Source organism: Tetrao urogallus (genome assembly GCF_951394365.1).
Source record: "Tetrao urogallus genome assembly, chromosome: 5".
NCBI classification, from domain to species: Eukaryota; Metazoa; Chordata; class Aves; order Galliformes; family Phasianidae; genus Tetrao; species Tetrao urogallus.
Genome location: NC_136818.1, coordinates 34,020,694 through 34,045,404, shown reverse-complemented (window position 1 = coordinate 34,045,404; position 24,711 = coordinate 34,020,694). Strand labels below are relative to the sequence as shown.

Below are 24,711 nucleotides of genomic sequence, written 5' to 3'. Positions count from 1 at the left end.
TGGAGAAGCTAAATATCCAGTCTCCCTACTGTTGACCTACTCTATCCTTAAAACAAACTTGTATTAAACCATTCACAAAAATAAATACTGCAGTCACACATTTGAAATAACCCAAAATGCACCCAGGATATCTCATTTGCTACCCAGCTGCCATTTCACATCCCTGTATTTTGCTTAAACAATAATTCATGTGTGTCCCTATACACATACACAGGAATGACTGTACAGCTGCTTAAGCGCATCGTTTACTAATAATCTTTCAACACAGCTCAAGTTTTCTGCTACATCAAGGTCTTCTGCCTGCAGCTGTTCCACTTGGCAAATTCCCTTATCAGTACATTGGTGTCCTCTTCCAGAACAGATGCAAAAATCAAACTCTTAACAAGAATATACAATGCCACTTGATTTTAAGAACGAAGTATCATTTCACATTCTAAGTCCTCGTAATTCTGTATTCAAATGATGTTTTTAATTGCAAAGGGAATTCCATAACCCTTCGATTCTCAGAGAAAATTTTTTTTTTCCCCCTCCCTGGAGCATGAGAACAAATCCAGTACATTAACAATGAAGGGTTTTTCTTGTGTTTGTTTTTAATGAGCATGCTCCAGCTGCTATTTCAGAGCACAGTTCTGAGCTGCAGATAGAAAACCCCCGTATCCTGCTCACTACAGCCCCAGTTCTGAGAGCCAGTCCGCTATTGAACTAGATACAGGATTTGAAGGTACCATAAAAGAGATTTCAGACAAGCTGTTCACATGTTCATGCACCTGTAAGGAAAGCACTATAACCATGTAACCACCTTTTAAAATTTAAGATGCGTCCTATTCTGCTATGCTATACTAATTTTTATTTCCATATCTTTTCATGTTGGATGCTTCAAAGTATCCTGTGTAATAATGATGAATTCACAGAGATTGCCCCAGTGTTGGTAACTTGTAGGAGCAATGCAAGTCTGCTACACACCAGAACTAATAAATTCACAGAGGATACCTGTATTTCCCTATGGAAAAATAACACACAAGAAGATGATGAAAAATCTCACTCCACTGGAAAGAACAAAAACTCAGTATTCTGGCCTACTTAAGGGGAAAAGCCCAGAGGGAAAGCCTCTAGCCATTAGACAGAATGCAGCATTAGAATCACAGCAAATGAACAACAATTTGGCAAAGGCAAACAACAGGGAAAAACAAACTTCAAAGTCAAACAAGAATAAGACAGACTTTTTAATGAGATCTACTCTGCAGATATGCCATCCTAATACATAGAGTTTAGTAAAAATTACCTAGTACACAGAGATTATTTAATGAGTTTATCAGACTAATGATTTCTTCTATTCATTACTTGCTGGTCATATATATTCAAATTGGACAATCGTGTCTACACGATTGTCCAATTTGAATTTTTCATTTAAAAACATGAACATTTGAGTGGTGTAATTTACGTGTTCATAGTTCATGATGCTTATAAGAAGGAAAAAAACACCTGCTTTGAAAAAAATGATACCTGCAAACTTCTGTGATGCAAGTTGAAAAGTCATCATTTCTCCATAGTTAAAGACACAATAATTAAATTAACATGGCATAATAAAACAGAAAACAAAGAGGGAAATCACCACTGAAGTATATATAACTGAATGGAAAAAATAGAACAGAACTTAATAAATTCTTAGAATTAATCTTTATGTCTGTCAGCAGACAGGCGTCAATCTTTCATACTAGGTACAAATCATTTTGTGATTCTCTTCTATCTGAACAACCTTTTGCTTAAGTCCAAAGTGATTCAGTAAAGCTTCTGAGCATTTTAAGTACTTGATAGTATTTATATCACACACACACACACACACTCACTCTGTATTTGGACCGCCAGCTTAGAATTCAGGCATACGTTTAAATGCATCTGTTGCATTACAAGAAATTAAAAGTAGAATAAAATATCAGAAATACAGGATTTAATCTTGGATCACTTCTATTTAAATGACTTGGAATAGTTCTGATACTTTTTTTCTTATCCTTAGGAAACGTTAAAAAACCCAACCTTCTGTAAACCAGTTCATTTCACTGGCCACCAGATCTAGGGTAACCTGGCAATCCAGTTTTCATTTCTGATACTCAGACACATACTCAAGAACCTCACTGATATATTAATATAAGCTCATCAGCAAAAAACTGCTGAACAGCTACCCATCAGGTTCAGACAGCCATCACAGTCCACTTTATCTTTAAATAATTTGACATAAGAAACCCAAATTCTTAAAACTACTAAGTGAACAACTCTCCCCATCTCTTGAAGACCACAGTTGTGCATACAGCAATTATTAATCCGAGTTACTTTGACTACTCAAAGTAAAAGACACTTCTGGTATTTAGAAGAACAGAGGACTACTCTATGTTTAAAGAAAAAAAACAAACAACCCAATACTTCTTACTTGCTTACATCAACAGAACACCAAGTACTATTTGTATCTATAAAATTAATCCAACTCTTGGTTTTCCATTGCTTTTTTTTTTTAATCTATAAATACTACACAATAGCAAAAAAAAAAAAAAATGAACCAACAAAAACCCACCACAATGGTGAGGGAGGCAACCAACAGCAAATTCTATCATTTCATGTTTACAACATTCTAAGACTAAATCCTTACATTCTTTTCCAATGCTGTCTCCTCAGAATATTATTATACATTTTATTTCTGTAAAGAAATGACTTAGCAAACTACTCACCGGCAGTGTTTATGTGATCCTGTTAAGGTTTCAATCACAAAGCATTCTCCTTCATTGAGACAGTATGCAAGATCCTTGTCTTTGCATGGCTTAAAGTGCTCAGATCGCTCAGTGGAATACGTTGTAGTATCTACAAAGAAAAAAAAAAAAAGAGAAAAGAAATGCCTTAAGGCTAAATATTTTTAAACTGAATGTTTTTACATTTAATACAGGTAATCTCCATAACTTCTACTGATCAAGACAGTCTAAATAATTAAGATACAGCAACAGCACAAAGTAAGCAAACTCCAATGTGACGACAATGTTCTTAGCAATAAAGCTTCTTGAAAGAGTCACAAAACGAATCTCACATTTGGAAAAATTGGCAAAAAAAAAAAAAAAAAGAGGAACTGAAGCAAAATTGAGTGTAATTTCCAACCACTTCCAATTTTCAAAGCACGCCATCTGAAAGTTTAAATAACAGGTTCTATCTTAAGATCTCACATTTTTAAACAATGGTAGCCGTCAATGCTGTCAAACAAATTAATACAGCTTCATCTACTATTATTTTTTATTAAAACCAGAAGAACAGATAAGGTTTATTTTCACATTAGTATAACTTAATACAGCTTTAAATAAAACATCTATTTTTTCTTGACAAGAAAACCTCTCTCACACACACAAATGCATGCATACAAAAACAACACAACAAAAGAAAAATCTGAGGTAAAAACAAGGCTATTTTGATTCATCTATCACAAAAACTGGCCTAGAATTAAAAACAAAAAAAAAATGCAAGGCTCCACAGATAATTTCATTTCAGGTATATCTTCTGTAGGTGCCTTCTTCTCTCCACCTCCCCCCGCAACAAAATTTAAGGAAGTTATTTTCAGAACAGTCTATTACCAGTAAATTTGCAATGTATGGTTGGATGATGAGATCTGCAACAGTCTCTATCAGCATGTCAGAGTAGGCCATCATCCCTGCCTTCAAATGTATTTATTTTACTCTTCCAATCCAGTTGGATAAATAAAGAAACTGAACTTGTCAAAGGAAGACAGACAACACTTCGACTCTCTCCAATAAAGCCAGCATTCTCCGACGAAGCACAACTTTCAAAGTAGATAATATCCTTCATACAGAATCTTCATTCTCAAAACCTAAATTTTTACTCACTTAGCTGGGACAAGGAGCAGGACCTGATATACTAATGTACTCTGAAGTTATAAGAGAACATTTTAGCCTATCAAAGACGATCAGGAACATTCTTTTACTGTCAGAGGAATGAAACTGTGTTTGACGCACATGGGATACTGCAAACTAAAAATTACAGCAACGTATTGACTTTTTTGCTTATAACTAAAAACAAAAATACCCACAAAGTAAATAACAAAGCTGAAAAATAAAGCGCTGAATTACTAGGAGACATCAATATGTATGATTCTGCAGGTATATTTAAGTAAGCAAACGTGCATTGAAAAAAATTAATCGATTCTGCTTTCATCCTCAGAAGAATGAACTAGGAACAATAAAGAATGGTACTTCATGAAGATCTCTCCATTCCCAGAAGCTTGCAATGTAACCATTAATTCTGACAGTACTTTAAGGAAAACAGTGCTAAAAGGTTTCCCTGTCACCCCTTCTAAGCAGAGAAAGATTAATAAAACACTTTTATAATCCATACTCTATCGTCCCCAAGAGAAATTATTTTAGTTCAAAGTTCTTATGGAAAAAAAACAAACATTAACATTCTCCCTTCAAATAATTACACAGATTTAGAATGAGAGGTCCTGCTACAGTCCCTGTTACTCTGCTGAAGATGATATATGTCAGCATCTTTCAAAAATGCAGAGTAGTGGAACTTCAGAAAAAGGTACAGGCTATAAAAAAACTACTTGTCCTCAGTGGATGCAAGCAAGCCCTGTAGTGAAATGTATCAGATTGAATTTTGGAAACAGTGAGAGACGTATGTAAATGCAAACAGGGACAAGCATATCTGCTGACATTTCAAAAGAAGATCAGGTTCTGTATAACAACTATCTTCAGGTCGAAACAAACATCCAGTCACCTTCTCAGGTCAGTTTCACGCAGGAACATTTGCATTGTCATTGAAAATCTGCATAATTTATTATACATACATGCACACACACAACAGCAATCTATTTCCACTCCTCTTAAATACCGAAAAATGAAGATAGTATTACTTGCAAGCACTTGTGCTAATTATACTGATTATCAAAGGTAACTAGAAGTGTTTGATGAGCAGCACCTCAGCTCCATATGCTTTAGAGAACAGATCACTTACGTTTGTCAGCACACCCTGCAAAAACTACCCATGCAGATACCCTTATGAGGGTAGTCATGTTACACAGACCAAAGCAATCTGAGACACCCCCAAAGGCCAACAGGAAGAACAAGGAGGCATGCAGTACCCCATGGCACATCTCCGCAGTAGGAATGCACCCACTTGTACTTCACTGCTGTGCTCTGAGAAGGAAGATCCTCTGCCACCCACAATTGCCTTGTCAAGGTCAGCATTTTGAAGTTTTGGATTAAACATGTTCTTCAGAGGCTTGGTACTGTCTAACTTCATTCAATTCTCTATTCAGTATTATTCAAGATTATATCTATGAAATGCAACTGAAGTTCTCAAAAAGATTAAAATTCTGCTGCTGCTTTCATTTCATGTTGCATTCGTAGTCAGACTTTTTTTTAACATACATGTGTGGCTCAATACAATATTGAGAAAATTAATCTAAGAACTTGCTCTAAACAGAACTACAGAAGGAACAAAGCAATTGATAACACTGTAGAGATTACCTAGTTTTCTCAATTCCTTTTGTTATAGATTTTATTCTATTTTGTTTCTTGTTTTGACTGCTCAAATGGTGTTTCGACAGCCCTGTCTTTTAGGAGCTTGCTAAATATCCACTATTTTACTGTCCAATCAGAATTTCTTTCAAGGACTCTTTTATCAGCTATAAAACTTAAGCATTCACAAAATTAGCTCATCTTAATTCATTCACAGTCTTTACACATGGGTGCCAGACTCCAACATTTATAGGCAACAAAAGGGAGCCTCTGTTAAGCATTCAGATGTCCTTAAATTTAGTATTTAAATGCCAAAAATCCATAACTCCCTAAGGCCTTTCTTCCCCCACCCTACCACTATTATTGTTTTTTTAATTGCTAAGTGTCCAGGCATTTCATCTAAAAGCAGCAGGGGATGTGGATTTCTGCTGGAATCTTTCTAACTAAAAGGGAATAAAGAATGCCTAGGTGGTTTTGCTCTTTTGTTACTGTCTCATTTTATCCGCAAAGCTTTATGTGCCACTCTCCTACTCCATATCCGAATATACCGCTGTCACGTCTCTGATATGAAACGAACAAGATTTCAGGTTTCAAAGTGAGGCATGAAAAAAAAAAAAAAAAAAAAAAGTAGTAATTTGTGAGTGCTTAAGACAATGTCATTAGCCAGTTTTCAGATATTGTTATATTGTGTTATTATCTAAAGATGTGCTACCAATTTGGTATTTTTATGTTCTCTCCTTAATTTGTTCCACCATGTTTATACCAGCACAGGATGACTCATCACAGCTAATCTATTGAATGCTCCACAAGGCACAATACGGATACTATAAATACCACCTTCCCCATTCAAGGCTACTCGAGTCATTGTTTCCAGTATCGTGCTCTGATATTCATAAACCTGTAATTAAATAGGACAAATGCAGGAAAAGAGTGTGAGACTTAAAATACCCTGGCAAAACAGTAACATATATGGCAGCTATTTCTAGGTAGTCTGTATAGGAGCAAGCATTCCCATTCATCACATGCAGGTTCATCACATTCTGGATTTAGAAACAGATGTTACTGAAAACAGCTCAAACAACAAATAACTTTTTGACAATATTAAAAAAAACCATTCAGCATGGATCTCCTTATAAACAGCTTTTCAACATACACAGCTGTAGCTGCCATGGAGTGACCAAAAAAAAAAAAAAAAAAAGCCTAGAAGAACAAGAAATAAAAAGATACTGCTTAACCTTTCTGAAGATAACAGCGGACAGACACTCAAGTCTCATAGCCTCATGTTAACATTCACTTTCATGGGTAAAGCAGCAACTCAGTGCATTAGGAAGGACTATTAAAGACAAATATGGGTTTCGTGCTAAAGGTTACATGCTGGAACAATTACTTGTAAAACTCTGCTTGTTTTGAGTTACTATTGTGTACTGTCAGCTTTATACATTAAATATCAACTAGACTAACAAATTGTTATCTATCTGCAAGTGATAATTTCTATGAACCATTGACTGATATAACTAAAAAAAAAAAAAAAAGTGAGGTGCTTATTTTAATTCAATGACCACATTTTTAAATGCACTACCAAAAAGAAAGCAAAAAAAAAATGGCATTTCCTCCTATCACACAACTCTAGTTACAAAAACAAAACGTATTAAAGAAGAGCTCCTTCTGACAATATGTTTACATCATGAAAGTAAACTATCAAGTACTTAAAATTGCTGAAAGTAAAGCCTCTTTATTTATTATGTTGGCCCACCACATCAGAGATGGGTATTGGTGGTATGGCAGTAGGGATTGAACTGCCAGCAAATACAGAATCATATAGAATGAGGGGAAATGGGCACAAACTGGAACATGTGAAGTTGCACTCAAACACCACAAAGAATTTGCTTATTAAACTATGAGAGTGCCAGCGCACTGGAACAAGCTGCCCAGAGAGGTTGTGAAGTTTCCTTCTCCTGAGACATTCAAAGAAATACTCAAATCCCATCTGGACACTTTCTTGTACCACCTTCTGTAGGGGAGTTGGATTAAGTGACCTCCAGAGGTCCCTTCCAATCCTTCCAATTCTGTGATTCTGCAACTAACTTGAAAAACAGTATTTCGTAGCTAATCTTGTAGCTAAGAATTTGCCCTGTTATTGAGATTTTTGCATCTGTTTAGCTCCCATAGAAAGAAATAGGAGCCATAACTCTCAGAGCTATCTATCTATTAAAGGATTTTCAAGCTACTAGTGTGCTATTACCAAAATATTCTGTGCTCTAGAGAGCTGCTTGTTTGACGCAAACCTCTTACATGTTGAGCTATCTCTTGGTTTTCTCAGCTTGGAAAAGGACAAGCCAAGAAAACATCTGTGAAAATGCCCACCTCATTATATATAATCTTGCATCTGAAACTCAAAAAAAGGAAAGGAAATAAAGCAGAACATGTTTACTTGGCCACTTCAATCAAGAATTTAAAGATCGAATCCTGAATACAATGACATTTCTGTACATACGTGCAGAACTGCACATCACTCCTGTTCCCCTGTACTGCTCAAACCGAAATCATTGCGAGCTGAACAAATTCAAGATGAATCAGGAAAGAGCCCATAGGACACAAAAGGGTTTTTCCAAAGTTCAGTGTCCAGGTGATGCAGCAACATAAGTAACAAAAGCTCTAAAAAGCTTTAGTGTTCAATGCAAGGAGTTATTTTCTAAATTGAGTCATGACAGCTATGATGAGAGCTCTAGGCACAAAGTGCTTCTGCCAGTCAGCCACGTTTTCAGGCAGCCTTTGCAGAACTTCTCATTAATTGACCTGAATTAAATTCACAATGCAGTGAATAAGGGGGGTAGCAGAAATTGTGCCCACAGATCCCCTGCACTGCTGCTCTTTCCTTTCACCCCAGCTGCCCCTCAAACCTGCCCAGCTGAACTGGCAACACCAGAGGAAACAAAAGCCTGAACAGCACTGTTGCACCAAAAAGTAACATGGATCAACTCAATCTTAAATAGAGCATCTGAAATGCAGTTAACTGCAATGACTTGCAGGCCCAGTATAATAGCAATAGGAGAACTGAAAACAAAAGACTTTCTGAGATGCAAAATATAGTTGATGCATTGATGCAATCAGAACTTTGAAAAAGAGCAAGTGAAAAGTTCTGTGTAGACTAAAAGAAGCAATAAAGAAGCAAGCACAACATTGCATCTGTGTTCTGCAATAGAAAAAAAAACAAATCCTTGTGTATCAAATCTAGAGAAAAGTACATGAGGATGTTTGTGATGAAATATTTTGGTCTTAGTTTGGGTACTGAAGAGGATGTTGGTTTGTAGCAAAGCTTAATCATTATATATCAAGAACAGTAACAAAAATGAAGAAATAAGTCACCTTAAATCAAAATCATTTTCCTTTATTTTTCATTCTCAGTTTCAAGTCATCTCAACAGAATTCATATCTCATTGCTTAGGGAAGACTGCTACTTTTAACTGGATTCAGTTGGAGTTCTTTGTAAATAATTTAAGTCCTTCAGAACTTTGTACTTTCAGATTTGGTATACTGAAATGGAAATTTTAAAAAGAAATGCAAGAGAAGTTCAGTGATCTAAATAAACCAATGAAGTTTAAAAGTGGGGTTGCAAACATTACTACACACAGCAAAAAGAAAATTATATAAATTAATGTCCCAAATATTTCTGTTTCTTATATCACAAGCATCTGCTCCCTCTTGTGCTGGTGAAACAAGGACCAGAGGAGAGACAGACGACAGAGACCTGAGATCATAGAATCATAGCATGGCCAGGGTTGAAAAGGACCACAATGCTCATCCAGTTCCAAACCCCTGTTATATGCAGGGTCGCCAACCAGCAGACCAGGCTGCCCAGAGCCACATCCTGCCTGGCCTTGACTGCCTCCAGGGATGGGGCATCCACAGCCTCCTTGAGCAACCTGTTCCAGTGCCTCATCGCTGTGTGTGAAAAACTTCCTCCTAAACCTCACCTAAACCTCCCCTGTCTCAGTTTAAAACCATTTCCCCTTGTCCTATCACTATCCACCCTCATAAACAGCCAGCCTATTCCTGTGCTGCTACACATGGATAAGTCTACCTGTCCCACTTGTGCTGCAGCTCAAAGGTAGCAGCACTGGGAAGAGATGCAGCCAGTACCAGCAGCCCACGGACTCCCAGACTTCATTTTTCTTATTTTCTTTTTTTAAGGCAACACAGACTACTGCTTCCATTTCTCCTCCACGAGGAAGCATGAGGCCGCTCCAGATAGCCTTACGGAGAGTCAAGATCTCTGCCCAACCTCACAGCAAGTTAGGAGAGGCCTCAGAAAGTTGCATCCACACCATTTAATCTTCTTCCATCTTTAATCTTGAACCCACAATATCTCTGAGTGGAGAAAACCAAAAGTCAACCATCTGTGTCCATTTTCTTGGTTGATATCCTTTACACATAAGGACCATCAAAACACAACACTAATCCCTTCAGCAGATGATTCTACAGACTCCAGTCATTACCCCAGATCAAGGCAGACTCCAAAGCCATGCAGTTTTCACATAAGTAAGAGTCTCTTAAAAATAATTTGTGCAATGTTCAGACCCTGGTATAATCAGGAAATTCTCGTGCCATTTAAATGTACCTCAACACAAAACCAAAGCTTAATTATTTATTCTTCTCTTCTGGTTGAAGCAAATGAGATTTATTTTTTCACTTTCCTAATACACCCAACACATTTTCTCTCCAGCACAGCGTTAAGAGCAGCAGATAAAGAGGGACTTTCTGTGGTGCTGGGGAGGGGATGGGAATCCCCGAACAGGGAATAGGGAGCACAAGCAGGATGAGGACGCTCTATTCCTAGCACTATTCCTGAGATTTTGCTCAGCTCTGAAGTTCTGGTGCCCCTTCACAGTAATCTCCAACACTGCAAACTGCTGACACTAGTAGAAAGCTCCCAAACACTGAAGCAGTCCCAACAACCAGAGCTCGCCTTGCCTGACCTTTACCATCCATCGCATGCTGCCAACCTGCATTTGCTTCTCTGCCTTGTCTTCCCCACAGCTGAGAAGCCTCAAATAGGGTCTAAAGTAAAACACTCAAGTGCCACCTAAGAGTTCAATAAAAACAAAAAAGATGTAAAAATGAATCATTTCTGATTTTTTTTTTTTTAGCAAACCGAGCCTTCAAGTTTTTTTTGTTTGTTTTTTAAGTTGATAAATAATTTTTATTTGAAAGTATCCATCCAGACTCCCTCCTCTAAGAAGGACTAGCTTGGATTTTAACAGCAGGTATTCTGCTGCAGTGCCCCTCATTGAAACTTCATTTTTGTTCTCTTATGTCCAGCTAATAACAGATATGGCAATGCTCTGGGAACAAGAAAACCCAAACTAAATGCTGCACACTTGATATAGAAAGAGTTTCATTGATGTATGAGACACTTTCTCAGTAGAAATGAAAAGTGTTTTTCAGATTAATATATCTGAAATTAAGAATGGCGTCTTTTTTAGTTTCTAATGCTTCATTTTTAATGATGGTAATGACCTGAAAGACCTTTCCAAAATGCTATGAAAATGAGATACAGTGTTCAGGTCTGGGGTTATGCCCAAATGATTGCTTAGAAGAGCCAAGGGAATTTTTCTGCCGAGTACAAAAGGACGCAATGCTCTTGTAGACAATTGGCATTGTACAAATTCTGCTTTCGAGATTTCTTAACCTAAAAGCGATGAATACTTGAACAGGTATTCACTGATCAACATGACTTTTCTTTCAACCATTCAGGCCTCTCCAATGCCTTTAATCCTTACTCAGTAATCACATCACAGACAGCAGCCGGGTAGACGATGCTGTCATGAAGTAATGGCAAACTACATTCCATAGAGATCAGCAAACACTACCCAAACTAAAGCAAACTTCCCTTCCTTCTGGGAAACATCTGCAATAAGGAGTATTTGCAAATCTTTACATACTATAGAACCAGAAAGTTCTTCTGGAAGCACAGCACTGTGTGATGTTATAGTTCATTTGGATCATTTGCAGTTTTGTTAAAGCTGTACAGGAATCACCCAGTGATATATTTGATAGTTTATGAATCATTTCTAGAAAATGATGAAGTACTGTTGGCTAAAAATAGATATCTAACAGAAATAAAAGGATTTTACTAGTTATAGAGGGAAAAAAATCATCTTTGCAATGTGAAAATATTAATTATCAAGAAGCTATTAGTAGTTTGTCTTTTTCCTCCAAGGAATTCAAGTAGGTCAAGTAACACACTGAATAGAAGCGAAGGAAATAAGAAATGCAATTTTAACTCCAAACTTGTGCATTATTCCAAAGTAGACAACCTGAAAGTTATTCACTATCACATTTACCATTTCGACACCTTTGTGGTGCAGAGATGCAAAGTCAGGTATGAAACACACCAATGTTCTTCTCAGAATTTCCTTCCATAAAGAAACCCATGTCTTCATTTTCAATAATATTATATATATATTTATATATATAATCTTATTTCCTCTCCTGTTCTTTTAATTTATTTTTCTAGAACAGGTAGAAGACAGGCCTGAGAAAGTGAAGTGTCCTTGCAGGAGACCCCGGTCTGTTAGTGTGTACAACAGATCTCACATTATGCTTACCTGAAAAATCTTGCACTGCTGCCTGACTATGATGAGGTACTGAGAGGAGCGCATGTGCTGTGAATCCTCTTGACCTTACTGTCACCACACAACAATAAATTGCTCAGTTCTATAGCACACAGCTTCCCGATACAAATAAGATAGAAAAGTAAATTAATTTCAACTTCACAAACTAATTCCAAATTGTTTCAATGTAGCCGAATGCCAGGAACTGTGATAAAAAAAGAGACATGCTGTGAGCTTCTCATCAAGTGGGTAATCACATCTTCTCAAACTGACACTAAAATATTCTGGTTAGAACTGAGTTCAGTTAGGAATGTTAGGGGCACTGCACCTAGTGGCACAACACCTGTACAGTTATGTCATCTTGACTTAAAGTAAACAAAAATACATTCCATTTCTGTGACAGAAACTTAAGTCATTGCTTATTATCTGTGACAGTTTCTTCTGCTCAACTCTGCAATGTATTGAAGTTGGTTCAAAAGGAGCTTAAAATAGACAAAACTTTTTGGCTTGGGTTCTTAAAAGCAGAGTAGAGATATTAGTGGAATAAACCAATACAAATACATACACACACACACACACACACACACACACAGTTATCTATAAATACCTACATACAAATATCTATCTTGCTAGCTAGGAACAAAGGAGTTAAGGGAAGAAATGACATGAGGGTCATAACTGTAAAGCAAGAGATTTCTGTAGAGACATAGAATCACAGAATTGTTCAGGTTGGGAAAGACTTTAAAAGACCATCAACCCAACCATACTACCCTACCTCTAACAACCCTCTGCTAAATCACGTCCCTGAGCACCACATCCAAATGGTTTTTAAACACACTCAGGGATGGTGACTCAACCACCTCCCTGGGGAGCCTATTCCATTGCTTAACAACACTTTCTGTAAAGTGTGTGCCTCCCCTGGAACCCTCCCCTCCCCTGGTCCTGTCACCAGTGAGAAGAGACCAACCCCGCTCATGCTCTAAGCACCCTTCAGATATTGGAAGAGAGCAATAAGGTCTCCCCTCAGCTTCCTTTTCCCCCGCCCCAGTTCCTTCAGTCTCTCCTCATAGGCCATATTCTCCAAGCCCTTCACAAGCCTTGTTGCCTTTCTTTGGACCTTCTCCAGCTCGATGTTGTTTCTGTACTGAGGTGCCCAAAACTGAACGCAGTACTTAAGGTGAGGCCTCACCAATGCTGAATACAGGGGCAGGATTACTTCCCTAGTCCTGCTCACCACACCATTCCTGATACAAGCCAGGATGCCATTGGCCTTCTTGGATACCTGGGCACACTGCTGGCTCATAATCAGCCACCAACATGTGGTGGACAGTATAAATTATACTCAGCTAGTAAATTCCCCCTCTGTCTCCACAAGCCACAGTGCTCCATATCAACTAACATTTTAAAGTGTGCTCTACACACCCAATCTGGTGTAGTGGTCTAATTTTATAGGCTGTCAGAACAGCCATTGTGAGCGAAGAAGCACGAGTCTCGTATTGAATAGATTCAGTACCTGATGAGCAAGGTTCAAAAGACACAATTCACAGAAACACAGAATTACTAGTTAAAATCCACTATATATCTATTAATTTTAATGTTACATTAGGAGTTAATATTACTGTGTTCCTCCTTGAGTGCAGCTGGTTCACAGCAAGGCTGTCTGGAAGGCAACCAAAATACAAACACAGCTTTTTTACATAAAGCTATGAGAAGATAAAGTATCTGAAACTCAATTAATACAAGAACTAATTGCCTGCTACAATCAAGAAGAAACTCTTGTCTGTCTTTCAGCAGAGACAACAAGTTCATAAACCATCCCTTCACCTCTGCTCAGCATCTTTCACATTGTTAGCTCCTTTGGAGACACCAGCACCAGAAACACATGAAGCACTGAAACACTAGACAGAGTCTGTGCACATGCAGGGACCTAAAGAACATCTAAAAGCATTCTAGTATCTACTTATTTTCTAATATTCTCCAACATTTTTATTATATACACAAAGGTTATAATATATAAACGTACACCAAAAAGAGGGAAAAATGCCACTGAGCTTTGGTTACCATTACAGCACCTGCAAATGCTGTACCTCACTTCCAGGCATTCATAGCAAACATAGCAGAGCAACTCAATTTGGTGGTAATATAAAATCCCACCAATTATTGCTGCCAGAGCAATTGCAGACCATAATTTCTTGTGGGCATTCCATCTTCTATATTCTGCTCAATTAAGTAATTTTAACTGATCTTAGCCAGCTCTGAGCAAGAGAACTGTAACTGTGGGCAGACATAACACTACAGTGGTATACACTAAACACACTCACCATGAGTTTATAATCTGCTTGATCTGGTATGACTTAACTTAGTAGACACACTAGTCAACCTGGAGAGCACACAGAATCACAGAACCATTAAGGTTGGCAAACATCTCTAAGATCATCAAGTCCAACCATCGACCCACCTTCACCATGCCCCCCTACCAAGTCCCCATTAAAGCGTGAATAAACAATTTTTACATAGGGACTACTGCAACTACAATTATTCTTCTACTCATTAACAGCTAAAGGAATTTTGCAGGCCTTACACTCTGACTCCTCCTCCCCTCCCCTTTTTTTTTTTTTAAACTGTAATACAAATATTCATTGGTCTGATAAATAAGTGCAATAGAGGGAAGGAAATGATGTAGTTAATTACTCCCTCCAAAGCTGTATAAAACAAAGGTTCAGAAGATAAAGGTTCTTCACAGTGAGTTTCTAACAGTATGAACTCCAGTGCTACAGAAACCCTGATCTATAATGCAAATAGTGAGATAGAACAAACTGACCATTACTTTCACATTAAAAAAAAAAAAGAAAAAAAAATGAAGGTTAACACAGGAACAACATATTGCCATGCTGCAAATACTTACCATTTAATCTATTATTTTGTGAAATGCTTTAGAGTTTCTCCTATCTCACATTAGGAATTAAGTTTGTAACAGCTTCTTCTCTCTCTCTAAGAAATGTTAACATCCAGCTTCATCCTTCAGTCCTCTCCACTCTGTAATTAACTCATTTAGACCATATAATCTATACACAATCGTAGCAAGCATCTATCAACAAAAGCATCTTTGCAAGAAAACCTTGAAGTAGAAAACATCTTCCTTAGTTTTCTCACACCGATGGATTAAGTGCCAATCCAAGCATTTAGCCTTGTTAGCTCATAGAGAGCAAGGAATTTCAAACTGAAGATGCATCTCTTTTGCTACTCGGATTAGTTCAGTATACAGTGGAAACTGTATCTCCTACCTCGGGCAACATCACACACATTTTGTGCCTCGCTGTACCACAGTCTGGTGGTTGCAAGAAAGTCAGCTTGCCAACGCTGAACAAAACAGCTTGGAGTTCAACAAATCAGCACTGTTGGTGTCCGATATAGCTAAACTAAGGGGGAAGAGAGTAGCTGCAAGATGGCACTGACAACTTCATTTCCACTCCTGTGCGAATTAAATGTAGGCTAGGGCACAGGAATGGAACATAATGAGACACAGAAAGTAGGACTGCAGGCTCTGGTTGACTGAAGGTATTAGTTTGGTAAAGAAAAGGCCAATTAAACTCCAACTTTAAGTTACAGTCTGTAGCATTAATAATGCCCCCAGAATTACAAAACTACAGCAACACATGTCCAGTTTTGTAAACGCAACACTGAACATCTCCATTGGCAACCTGACATCATTTTACAATCTCTCCATCAGAAAACTCATCATATTCACTGCTCTAGTGCTACAAAACTGGAGAGAAACATGCAGAAGCAACAGCTGTGATCAATGGAATATGAGCCTGCAGTATAAGCAATTAACATATAACTGAGTAATAAAAGGTAACAAAAAGTGCATCACCCTTTTTTGATGGGTCCAATTCTTATTTAGGGCTAAAATACAGACAACACACAAAGCCACTACCGAATAACTGTTCTCACTTATATCACTTGTACATCCTTCAACCCGTTAACCAGAAAAATAAGCACAATATTTCACAGCCAACCATTGTGTTGAGCTATTTTAATGACATTTCATAACTAGTAGGAGATTTATCCTCTGTACTGAAGCTGCCCAGTAGGCAGCTAACACAGCACTGCTGCAGCTGTCTCAGAATTTGTCATGTTACAAAGCTGACTCAGACAACAATTTCGTGCCAGAACACTTTTGGCAGCAGTAGCAAAAATCCTAGTAATATCCCCTCTGGAGAGCACAACTGCTACTCTTGGAAGTAAGGAAAAGGACAACTAAAAGATAAATCAGCTGATAAAGAAGATGGCTTCAAAACACTGCAGTAATCTTTGTCAGAAGTTCAAAGGAGATGAACCGTAATGCTTAATCAGTTCCTCCAGCAGCATCCCATTTTCAGTTTGTGGCAAAAAGTCCTGACACAAACACTTGTGGAACACAGCACTTCTCCCCCTTCCTTTTCCAGCCACGTTGTTTTCTAAGCAATTCTCATATAATGTTGCTCAGGTCACAGGAGAGCATGAAATTCTCCAATACAGACACACTGAAGTATTTGAGGCTTTAAGTTACTGGGAGAGTATGCTCAAACAGTGGTCCTTCATCACTATTTAATGCACAGCCCATACACTTTCAATTTTAAAGCACACCTGGGCAAAGCAAGATAAATGCCTGTAGTAACGAAGATACATGTGCTTCTCAGCTATTTTCAAGGAAAAGTGAAGATAATTTCCTCTACAAGGCATCTGCCCAACTGCTTGCATATGTAAAACTTCACAAGCCAAAAGATTGGTTCACTTGTGCAACTTCTGACCAAGGCTAACATAAATGAGGGTGGAATTAGTGGCACAGGAAAAGAAAGAGGAAAAAGAAGATGACAGTGCATGACTTCCTCACATTTATAACTTTGAAAAGCAGCATCAAATAGGATAGAGGAAAAAAAGGAGGAAGAAATTAACAGAAAAGGCAGAATGCTCAAAGTACGTCCATGTAGATGGGCAAGATAAGTCTGCTCAGGTAATACTGAAATTTAATGAAGAAAATCAAAATCTTTGTTTAAATCTATCTTTTACACAGCAGAAACGTAACTTGGATTGCCTCAAGACTAGAAGTATGAACCGGGATATGCTATTTCATTAAGCACTAAAATACCAGGTATATACTTAAGAATCCAACATTTATCTACAGACTTTACCTTTTTGTATCAACATACAATAAAATTCCACAAGTGGAAGCTTCCACTTAAACTCCAGTGAGCGTACCACCACCCTCTCCAAATACATTTACCAATCAAACCAAATAAGATCAATATTACTAACATCACTTGGAAATACATACACACATAATTAAAATATGTATACATACATAAAATATCCAAACAGTTAAGTCTGGGTTGAAAGTACTCCAACTAAACTTCCAAGTCATTTCAATTTGAATCTGTAATTATTTGTTATAGGAATGCCTTTTGCATTACCTCGGTGTTTAATTTCTTCCTGGTATCAGTGAATTTAGACTGAACACAAACAATAATGGCAGATGACATGCAATGGTTTGGACCTAATTAAAACCTGAGCAAAAATTAAGAAACCCTGGTAGACAGGGAAATCAAAGTATACAATCCAAATTTCTCTGAAATATTAAGTAAATGAAAAATTTTGGCTTTGAGTGCCTGCTAGATTAAATTAGCCATCTTCTGGTTAAGAAAAGGCTTCATTAGTACCAGAGCTGTTCAACAGATCCCATGCCATCCTCCTTTAGCAGCCAATGGCATGTACAAGATGGACATATGTTCAGACATAGGGAAGAAGGCAGAATTTTTTTCTTTTAAGCTCACCTCAGATGTACTGCAACAGCAGTTTGGAACAAACTAGAATAATCTGTAGATTATCCGGTTAGCATTAACAACCCAGCAGGCATCTGGTGACTAGAAATACATATCTATTAATAAAAACAGAACAACTGAGATAGTGAAAATACTGTTTTACTTCCCTTTTGGCAGCTTGCATCTTTCTGTTTGCCAGCTACTCTATATTCTTCCTTTTCCCCCCCCTCTGTTTGAGCATGTTTCATTGTAATTCAGGATGTTCATGCATTTTCTTTTGCTATTGCCTTAGTACCCTGCAACATCCAGACAACAGTTACTACTAGTTAATTTCCTTCCTACTGGATGACTAGGACTTCCCAGTTAAAGTAATCACATCCAGCCTTTATGCCCAGCTTAGTACATTCGTTACATGCAGAATTTGTGCAAGTTAGCAGCTTGAGAGTACAGCAAGACACAGCACGTAGGTGTCTGCAAGTCATGTAGCTCCAGATGAGCGGTGGGAATTCTGCATCAAACACTGAAGGAGCGATATGCTCTGCCATGCCCTTATTGACAAGGCAAGCAAACTCATCTGTATGTATCCACATTCTCATAATCATAATTTACTGAACACCCATTAGTCTTGGTTTTCCATGGCCCATTAGTTTTGCTAATGATAATTTCTGAAATAAATCTATCAGTGATGTCACGTAACAGACAGTTGATACTGTACTTTTCCACTCACAAATGGCAACCCTGCCCATGGCAGGAGGGTTGAAACTAGATGATCATTATGGTCCTTTTCAATCCAGGCCATTCTACGATTCTATGAACTGCGTGTCCAGCTTGAGACTATTCTTCTGAGAAACTCTGCTTTGAGTACTGCTTTCCAGCTCAGAACCCACAGTGCCCTTCTGCACGTAACATCACAATATTACGTTCTGCAGATTTCTCTAGGCTCACACTTCATTGCGGCATTTTCAAGCAGATGCAAGATCTCCCCAAACAATCAGGCAAGCAGCTGAAAGCTCATACATTGATGGAATTTTGGCTGAACTTCAGTCTTCCAGCAGCTGCAGCCATATTCACAATATTTAAAGAAAATCTCAACTTCAGTCTTGCAAAGATTCGCTTCTGTGTGCAAATTCTTCCTGCCCTATTTTAGAAGTCAGAAAGGACTCATCACATCTCTCGCTCTCAGAGCGAAGCTTAATTTTTAATGAATTGTAATTAGGAACTGAAGCACCACTCTCTGTCCACCCCCACACTGCTCACAACTCCAGCAACTCTCATTTCACTGTTCCCTTCCCCCCTTCCTCCAGTGCTGGAGGGATTATGTATCTGCAGGACCCTCCCATCTCTTCACAGAATTAGATGGATGAACCAACTAGGGCCAAATCAGGAAGCTATTCATATTAAGGCATTATTTCAAAGGCTGTTTACTTCAAACATTCCTTGAAATGACTGCAGAAATCTGAAGATCGGGGTTTTTTTTAACCAATTTTCTTATCTGGGACACATTTTAAAGAGTGAGAGCTTGCAAGACTTGAGATCTTAGCATTCTAGGCTATTCTAAAAATCATAAAACAGCAAAAAACAGGACAGAATCTGCCCTAAAAGTGCAGCTGGAATTCTCACCCTCTATACATTGGTATTCGCCATATTGCCATGAGAAATATTTGATATTGTTTGTTCAAGTGCCAGGGCTATGGCAAAGTACTCACAAAATGCAGGATGTTACCACTGACTGCTAAGTTTTGTCTCCTTAGATTTCAAAGAAAAAAAACAACAAAACGCACACACAAAAAAAAACATCCAACAACAAGAAATACGCAAACGTAGCAGAGCACCTTGCAGAGCTTCACTACGTGTACAGAACTACTCACTTAAATCCTATCCCCTCACCATCTATCTCTCTGTCCTTCTGTCTCTGGCTTTTATTAAGCCATCTATAATTGAATAATTAAACCAGCAGTTATTTCAAACATCTAAGCTTTTAGTATCATATGCTATTGATGACATATCAGTGAAGAAAGAAAAGTAAATCACCATTCTTATTTATTTGCTACAGACATACAAATGACCTTACTTGCTTCCAGACTGCCTTCAAACTGAGCTTACTGAGACACCCACGCCCTTACCCAAATCCACTCTGAACTGCAAGTATCTTACAAGATCTAACTAATTATGGCTTTCTTTTCTTTTTAATTGAGTCTTCTCCTCAGATCACATTATATAGAAATCTATACACATAACATCATTACTGCCCAGTAGTATCACTGGAACAGATAGCAGTATATACCACTAATCTGCAGAAATGGTGAAGTTTAAACTGGTGGATGCTCTATGCTTGATCATTTACGGACACACACGAGTGCCATCAGTAGGAACCTCCAACCATCACTTGCAGGATCTGTGCTTGATAACTAAATGTACAACTTGTTTATGGAGTCACACAATGGCCTGGGGTTGAAAAGGACCACAATGACCATCTGGTTTCAACCCCCTGCTACGTGCAGGGTCACCAACCACCAGACCAGGCTGCCCAGAGCCACATCCAGCCTGACCGAGGTTGGGGCACCCACAACCTCCTTGGGCAACCTGTTCCAGTGCAAACTCACTCCCTCACTTTCTTTCTAATCAAATTTCAGCTTCCCATGTGTATGCATGCATATGTTCACACGTACACACTCTGGCTTGCTTGTTTATGAACACAGAAGTTGTGTAGGATCAGATTTATGGGATGGATTCCCAGTAAACAACTTTGGCATATCTTTTAATCTTCGTATGTGGAAAGGAGAACGTATAAAAGACTAAATTCTTCTCTCCTTCAGCTGGTGCTTTCTATTGTAACATACAACCCTCTCCTGAGAGTTTCAGTAAGGAAACACCAAGTGGACAAACAAAATCAGGTATATACATTCTTAGAATAGTATAAACTTAACCAGACCCAACACTTCCAACCGTGGAGAGGCACAGTGCATATTTAGCTTTGGGCACTTCTAGCAGTGTTAGTATTTCAGGAACCACAGAAGTTCACTTAAATACACATACCAGAAATAAATAACAAAAAGCTACTTCACTATTTCCAATCACAACAAACATGGTATGCCAAAGGCTTCAGAATAGTGCTAATGATCCTTGCCATGTTAGAAACATTTAGAGAGCCACTATTTGTGATAACCAGTTAGACAGAATATTCCCTGGGTTTATTTGCTACAATCGAAGCATTCATATTCCAGCAATGTTTATAACACACTACTGATGTCAGCTGACATGTAACTTGGCTTTAATTTAATGAAAACAGTCAAGCCTCGGTACAGAAATTGCTAAAGGATTTCTTTTCCCATCCACTGATGCAAGTTTAGCTAGATATTCAATCGAAAATTAAGTCTGTAATGTACTTCTTATGAGAGCTCTCTGACCCCATGGACAGATATATCACAGGCCTACCAAGGGAGTGGAAAGAACATAAAATGAAAATCACTTCTTGGCTTCCCCTCTTCCTTCCTTCCCCCCCCCTCCCCCCCATCTCCATCCTCTTTTTATCTTTCTTTTTATCTTTTGTTTTGTGGAAAGCCTTCAAAATAGAAAATAAATCCTATTTTTACCAAGCTTTTCCTTTACAAAGACTTTCGTCTCTACAAACTCAAAACTCATCTTGGTGGAAGTCATTTTTCATTCAAAACAGAGGAAGAAAACAAATGAAATACAGAATTAAAGCCTTAAAAAAGTGCATGACAACATACCCTACGTTAAGTGAGAATAGAAAAAAAAAAAGCCTGTTTTGGAAGGACAGTGTTTGACAAGTGGCCCTTTTCCTCAAACTGCATCACTTGTGAACAGGAGGTTGCAGCCAAACACCTGCCTGGAGCACTCTGAGCCTGGCAGCAACAGGGGCTGATGGCAAACTCTGGCACTGTAAGTAGGAAATCACAAAAAAAGGGAACTTTTCACCTCAAGAAAAAGCTTAGAGATAGACCTCATCCTGAAATAACAGTAATATGAATAAAAATAAAGAGAAGCATCACTATTAATCTTGAACGGAAAAATCAGTGAGTGAGCCGCAGCAAAACAAAGTGATTCACTGGATATGACACAGAGTTTACAGCAGAGCTGGGAAGGAAACCAGGAATAGCTGAACCATTCACTATCTATTGCCTCACAAATTCAGTTTTCACTCAAATATTACTCAATGAGAATGGGCATCCCAGGCACCAGTCCTTAGAGACTTAGGTGGAATCAGAAGCAAAAGTGACTGTGAGTGATCTGTGAAACATCCTGGTAAATAACTACATTCTCATCCCAAACCTGAGAACATATTCACAGACATTGAAACTGTAAAGGATCTTGGAGATAAAGTAGCTATTATCCCACCCAAACCCAATAAAGAGCAGGCTGTGCAGCACTGCAGGGCAACAGGAGCAAACAAAGCCAACAAAAAACATCGCATCACTGACCTGCCTGTCTTCAGATACCATTCTTCTTTTAATGTAGCCTAGTGAAAAATGGTATTTAAAATGAAATCATAACCAGCCAACATCAGTAACAAAAGCCAGAAGACTCCTACTAAAAATCAGCTGTTTCAAGAGAGACAGTCTGCATGCATATCACACTTCAAGATTGCAAAAGCCATGTCAGCATTTAGACCACATAATAAGGCTCCTAGCCACCCACTTAGAAGCATCTGGAAAAGCAACCAGCTGAAATAACAACTGAGGAACAGAGTTCTATAAGGAAATTACTTTGAAATTCTATTTTATTTAAATGGGAACTCATGTACTTAATGCAATACTTATTCAAGAAAACGGATTTTGTAATACTGTGAGAGATATTTCTACTTATTTTTTTTGTCCCTCTTTCCAAAAATATATATTCTTTAAAGTAACATAAATCAATATTTTGAAGAAAAAAAAAAAACTTCCTGATACAACTCTGCAATTGTGGTGATGTGTATATCTTAGAAGAAATCAAGCATTTATTCTGCAGAATACTGTACAGCAATCATCATCATTTATTCCTCTTAAAGAGCACAATATGTTCTCAGCATTAACATTATTCTGTTCCTTTTTATTGCTTTCAGTAATTTGTCCAGGCAGAACATGTGAATTATCACCTATTGAAAAGCATGACATCTTACACCCACCTGGTCTGCATTTGTGGATGGCTGGTCAGACATTTTCACCTGTGTGGAACACACTGTTGATGAAGCAGTAAATATTTGCTTATTGGATACAACAAAAAATGAATTCTGAGTACAGGTCAATGTTGATTAATATAGGTACTCTACCAAATATTTATTTTTACAAAGCAACCATCAACAAACACAACAGCATACCCACCAGGGACACTTGCATAGTGACCAGTGGGGTTCCAGCACGTAGCCCAGCAAATTGCTTCACATCAGACTGCCTTTTTGGTGGCCAACTGAAAACTGAGATGTTGTGCTTTTTCTGACCTCTTGTTATGCTGCCTGTAATGCACCTGAAATGAGGAGATCCGTCTTCATTCTGGAAATGTAGTGAGCAGCTATGGCACTTACTGAGGTCCCAATTTTATAACACTGCAAAACAACTCTGCCAACCACCTGACTAACAAGTGCTTTGCAAGCAAATGCAAAAACCCAACAAGTCACCCCGCATACCCACAAAACCTAGCACCTAGCTCAAGGCAAAAATAAAGAACCAGAACACAGGCAACAGTTTATGTTAATAGAAGACTGGGGTCAAACAAAATAAGAAAACCTCAAACTCCTAACTACTTCATATGAAACAAAAAAGGAATATTTTCTTGCTCCTCTTCTATGCCATATGGTATGCTACCTCCTCCAGACAAAGTAGAACCCCTGTTTAACTCCTTAGCATCTTCAGGTCATCTGTTCTTACATTATACATATTATAGACATAGATTTAAATGCACATATGCATATATATATATATATGCATATATATATATATACACACACACACACACACACACAGGTATATACTATAGACATTACTTGGAGTACAAGTAGCAGAAGAAAATCTCAACGAAGAACGTCCCCACTGTTGAGCACTCAGACATTCCTGTTTATCACTCTGGTCTTGATTTAAGTTTCTGATTAATTAAAACATGCCTAATTCAAGATGTGTAGAGAGGTCAGTAAGCTACAAAAAGCAACTAACTCTACCTAGTCTTGGAACCCTTGCAGTACTATCCTCAGTACAGTGTCATGCACAAGATTAGGCTATCTGCACAAATAGCACCATTCATTGCACATGCTTAAAATGAAGTCTCAGACAAACTGCCTGGAAACCAGGATGTAGGCGTGCATCACTTTAGGGCAGGTTCTTGCAGCATTCCCAACTATACAAAGCTACCCAGCCCTTGGATACCAGCAGGCAGACGTGCACTCTGTCCTCTGTTAGCCCAAACTTCAGGGCATGCAGTTCTCATAAACCCACACCACAAGCACTCCAACCATCCACTCAAGCTGAGAAACGTGTTTTGAAAGCTATCCATCACTTGAAAAAAAGTATCTGCATGCATAGCAGATGCCTTGCACATCTGACACTGAGGTTATGACTTCGGTTTGCACATTTATACCCTCTTATTTTAAAAATAAAATCACATGGCAATCTATTCCAGTGCATCTGTACAGCGGGTGATTCATCTAATCAGTTTGCTCTTGTGCTGTTTGATTTGTTAAGTAGTTGCAAAGTACCCCTTAAATTGGTTTACAGAATTATTCTCTGGTAGTTACATGAGTATGAGCTGCAATTTATCCCCTCCGAAAGGCAGAACTCCTGAAATTGTTACAGA

At 38.1% G+C, this 24,711-nt stretch overlaps 1 protein-coding gene across 1 annotated transcript in view; it reads right to left on the bottom strand.

Annotated features, from left to right (window-relative positions):
* The window catches only part of NRG3 (neuregulin 3), a gene marked incomplete at both ends in the record, with an annotated part of 374,647 nt that overhangs the window by 199,556 nt on the left and 150,380 nt on the right, over positions 1 to 24,711 (bottom strand). The window contains one exon of the mRNA XM_079536012.1: positions 2,721 to 2,850. Within this exon, the coding sequence (XP_079392138.1) occupies positions 2,721 to 2,850 (130 nt within the window). The remainder of the gene's footprint in view (positions 1 to 2,720; positions 2,851 to 24,711) is intronic.